A 4636-nucleotide genomic window follows, 5' to 3' on the forward strand; every position below is an offset into this window, starting at 1 on the left:
AAAAAAAAAAGGTCAGGCACGATTAAATATCCAATATCGGCCAATACTAAACCATCAATATCAAAGCATCACATCTCCACTCACCAGCCATCTCCCGCTTCCGCAGATATTTCTTCGCTCACATCTGGTTGGAAAAGGAGGTGGGTGCCCCCTGCTGGTCATATCCTCCCTGACCGTAGTCTCCACCCTGATTGTAGCCTTGCTGGCTGTAATCGGGCTGGTAGCCACCCTGGGAGCCGGTGTACGGGTCCCGCTGCTCATAACCTCCCTGCCCGTAGGAATCAGGGGCGGGCTGCTTCTCTTGGGCAGGCTGTTGACGCATAAATGGTGCGATGATCCCAGTCTCCTTGAATACAAACCACAGGTTACCCGTCCACAAGATCAGGTTGAGGAAGCCAAAGACCTGGAGAGAAAAATAAATAAAAATAAAGTTAATTCAATTAAAAAGTTTGTTCTAATCTCAAGAGACATTAGAAGAACTGCATAGAAATGTATTTTTTATCAATAAGGGAATTTCCTGTTCGGCCAAGCAGAACTGACTCACCACAGAAGTATTAAGACCAGACATGACGGGGTCGTAAACTTCACGGCAGCGGTTGCCTTCCTGTTCACAAGCGGGGATAAGATCTTGGACCTTCTCTGGGTCTGTAGCTGTCTTGACATCAGACAAACCCTTTGCCCATGCTGCCGAGCTCACCAGCCACATGAAGGTGAATACACATGTCACACCAAAATCCTGCAATGATATTATTTATTTAGAATTATATGTAAATATATAGGCTTGTGTTGTATGAAACACTGAGCTGCTACAGTATGTCAATAATTCAACCAAAATTCTTTATTTACTCACCCTCATGTCATTACAAAAACCCCATGCTAATTATTTTTATTATTAGTTCATAGTGACCAGGGGCCAATAAGTGGTCCATATCAAGGCCATAACCATGTCTTGAAGATTTTTAGAATAGAACAGAACAGTGAAGGAAATGCTAAGTCTAATTCTAGTATGGAAGCAATCATTTTGTAATATTTTAAAATACACACTCACTCTTATTTGTATGCCTTAATATGTCAAAAACACATTTCTGCTCTCATCACATTCAGTTAGGAATATCATGCATCGTGTAAATTATATCATATCTTCAATTCAAAACTGCCACGTTTGTTAAAAAAAAAAAGTTGAGTAGTTTGCATCGCTAGATATTACCATTGGTTGTTTAACATTTCTGTTGTAAAACAGTTGTCAAATATTTAATGTTTTACTACTTCCATCTTAATCTTGCTCTCTTGCCTGCTTACTTTGATTTGATTGGCCATCTCAATCATTTTGACAATGACAAGCACTGTTAGGTCGCTGAGGCAGACCAGCCTAAAAATTAAATTTTCAAACCTTTTTATTCTAAATAAACAGAGTGCAAGAATTTCAAATATTTGGGGGGACAATTTGGCCATTTCTAATTATACAAGGTCTATGGTAATATAGGGTGAGTAAATAATAGCAGATTTGTAGTTTTTGGGTGAACCAAGCTTTTAACAAACTGTTAGTGCTCATGTATCATTGAAGAAAACTCACAATCAGTGGTCCTTTATTGTTCTCACGGTACTTCTCAAAGGCAAAGATATAGATGCTGAGAGCTGCCATGGAATACAGGAATGCAAAAACGCCTATGGTGACAAAGAACTCTGCTGAGGATGAGTAATCCCCAACCAGGAAGAAGCGGTCATTTTGGCCGTTCTTGCAGGCGGGGGCATCAAAATACACTTGATGAAGCCTGGAGGAGATACAGGGGAACAGGGTTACTGAGAGAACCGTAATACCTTCAACGTTGGACATCTCAGCACATTTACAATTTTAACCTAATTTAGAGTGATTATACCACATCTCAGTGGGCTAGAGAAACAGTTCAGCTTGGATTATGAACCAAAAGGAAAAGGAGAAATTACATATTTAGTGTACTTGGGATCGCAAACAATCGCCCAGAAGCACTAGAATTTAATAAAACAGGTTTCAAAATGTGGTTCCAAGAAAAATACTATATATTTTATTAATAATAAAAAAATAGTGTGGGGGGGGGGCTGGGGGGCTTTGGCATTTCATAATTTGAAAACCCTGCCAAGTAAAACACCAGAGGGTTTGTAGGGTAGAGTGGGGGGAGACGCCCCCCTTAACAAAAGTTAAATGTCTCCAGAATAGTTATCATAGTTTTAATGACAATGACATAAATTATAAATCAAGTATGAAAAATGTCCAGAGTTTTCATGTTATTAGATTTTTAACAAAAATTTAATTTGTACCAAGGGAGCGTTTTGGGTAAAATGCCCCCAGTCTGACAAAGCAATTTGTTTAATACATTTACAGCAAAATCAGAGTACAGGCAGTTTTAGCATAACATTAAAAAGAATATAATCAATAATTATGAATTACAAAATTATAATAGCCTATTTGAAAAATATTGTTAGCCGATGATAACTGGCTAGCTAACTAGCTACCTGATGCTAACTTGAGGTAATTGTTAAATTTATTCAACCAACTAGTTAAAATACATATGATGGAAAAACAAAGGATCTGATGTTCAGAACAGAGTAACTACAGCAATTAAGCCATGTCCTCTGGGGGCATTTTACCCCATAGACTATGTTTGAAAAAAAAATGTAATTCTGAAAATATAATTATATTTTTCTTAAATAGCACGTACTCCCTATCTACAGGCCTTACTATTCTCATATCATATATACTGTGGTTATAGAAAAGAATCACCACCCTTTAAAATAATCACATTTTGTTGCTTTGCAGCCTGAAATGGAGGCAGACAGAGTTTTTGTTTTATCCAGCTGTATTTACTCAGTGCAACTTATCTTCCAATTGAAAGATATAACAGCAACATGTCATAAAAAAACAAAAAAACAGAATCAATGAGTTGGAAAAAGGATGACCTTCCTCCTAAATGACTCAATCAGGTGTAGCTTATCACCTTCTCAATGGCACACAAAACCATTTGACTTTCAGCTGTGATGAGCTGTGGTCATTTTGATTAGCTCAGCATGAAAAGAGCTCTCCTGGAGTATGTCAGTCCTTGGTAGTGCAACTGAAGCAAACAATCAACTATGGGTGGTAAGACACTGTCAAAAGATCTCCGGGATAAAGTTGTGGACAGGCACAAGTCAGGAGATGGATGCAAAAAAAATTAAAAGACTTTATCAATGCCTAGAAGCACAGTGAAGTCTATTAGTGTATTAAGAAGTGGAAGGTATTTGGTACAACACAGACCCTCCCTGTATCAGGACGTCACTCCAAACTGGATGAAAGAGCCAGGAGGAAACTGGTCAGAGAGGCTACCAAGAGGCCTACAGCAACTCTGAAGCAGAGAAGAAAATCTGCTGCCCTTTGCCAGAAAGTTGCCAATGGGAAGAAGGTTTACCTTCCAACATGACAATGACCCAAAGCACACAGCGTTTGGGCATAGATAGATAGATAGATAGATAGATATACATAGCTATAGATATATATATATATACATTATATATTATGTATATTCATTGATGAATAGAAAGAATAGTATTTATTTTAAATGCAGTCTTTTATTAACAATGTAAAAGTCTTTACTATCAGTTTTGATCAACTTAATGCATCCATGTTGAATAAAATTATTCATTTCTAGTAGTGCCATTACACTGATTTAATCAATTTACCTCATTTGATATTAGAACAGTTTTATTCTGTTCTGTTTGATTTCAGGTGCAGTATTCAATTCATTCAAAAGATTATATCACCCAAACCTACAATTTAAAATGTTAACATTTAATAAACACTCTGTCATTTAAAGAATCACCACCCTTTAAAATAATCACATTTTGTTGCTTTGCAGCCTGAAATGGAGGCAGACAGAGTTTTTGTTTTATCCAGCTGTATTTACTCAGTGCAACTTATCTTCCAATTGAAAGATATAACAGCAACATGTCATAAAAAAACAAAAAAACAGAATCAATGAGTTGGAAAAAGGATGACCTTCCTCCTAAATGACTCAATCAGGTGTAGCTTATCACCTTCTCAATGGCACACAAAACCATTTGACTTTCAGCTGTGATGAGCTGTGGTCTAAGAAATAATGGATGGGGCAAAATACCATCAAATTCTTGAGGAAAATCTGCTGCTTGCCAATGGGAAGAAGGTTTACCTTCCAACATGACAATGACCCAAAACACACAGCAAAACTGAGCACACAGTGGTTGAAGGAGAAAAAGGTGAATGTCCTTGCATGACTGCTACTACTACTGTAGTCAGAGCCCAGACTTAAACCCCATTGAAAATCTGTGGAATGACTTGAAGACTGTAGACCACAAACAGTCTCCATCAAATTTAACTGAAATTGAGCAGTTCTGCAAAGAAGAGTGCAGTTCTTTGCAAATATTGCAGTCTAGATGTGCACAGTTGCTGTAATTAGTGGTTCAACAAAATACTGACACAAGGGGGGTGATCCTTTTTCCTGATTCTGATTTTTTTGATTTTTTTCTGTTGGTGTTATATCTTTCACTTGGATGTTATAAGTTGCACTGAATAAATACAGCTGGATAAAACAAAAACTGTGTCCGTCTTCATTTCAGGCTGCAAAGCAACAAAATGTGATTATTTTAAAGG

General features: G+C 37.3%; 1 protein-coding gene across 1 annotated transcript in view; it reads right to left on the reverse strand.

Moving 5' to 3' along the window:
- Positions 1-84: 84 nt before the first annotated feature.
- Positions 85-4636, reverse strand: part of LOC107745764 (synaptophysin-like) — a 12140-nt gene continuing 7588 nt past the window's right edge. The window contains exons 4-6 of the mRNA XM_016559736.1: positions 1574-1772; positions 545-736; positions 85-403 (exon numbers count right to left, since the gene is read on the reverse strand). Of these exons, the coding sequence (XP_016415222.1) occupies positions 119-403; positions 545-736; positions 1574-1772 (676 nt within the window). The 3' untranslated portion in view covers positions 85-118. The remainder of the gene's footprint in view (positions 404-544; positions 737-1573; positions 1773-4636) is intronic.

The sequence above is a fragment of the Sinocyclocheilus rhinocerous genome, unplaced genomic scaffold (genome assembly GCF_001515625.1).
Source record: "Sinocyclocheilus rhinocerous isolate Xijiao unplaced genomic scaffold, SAMN03320098_v1.1 scaffold558, whole genome shotgun sequence".
NCBI classification, from domain to species: domain Eukaryota; kingdom Metazoa; phylum Chordata; class Actinopteri; order Cypriniformes; family Cyprinidae; genus Sinocyclocheilus; species Sinocyclocheilus rhinocerous.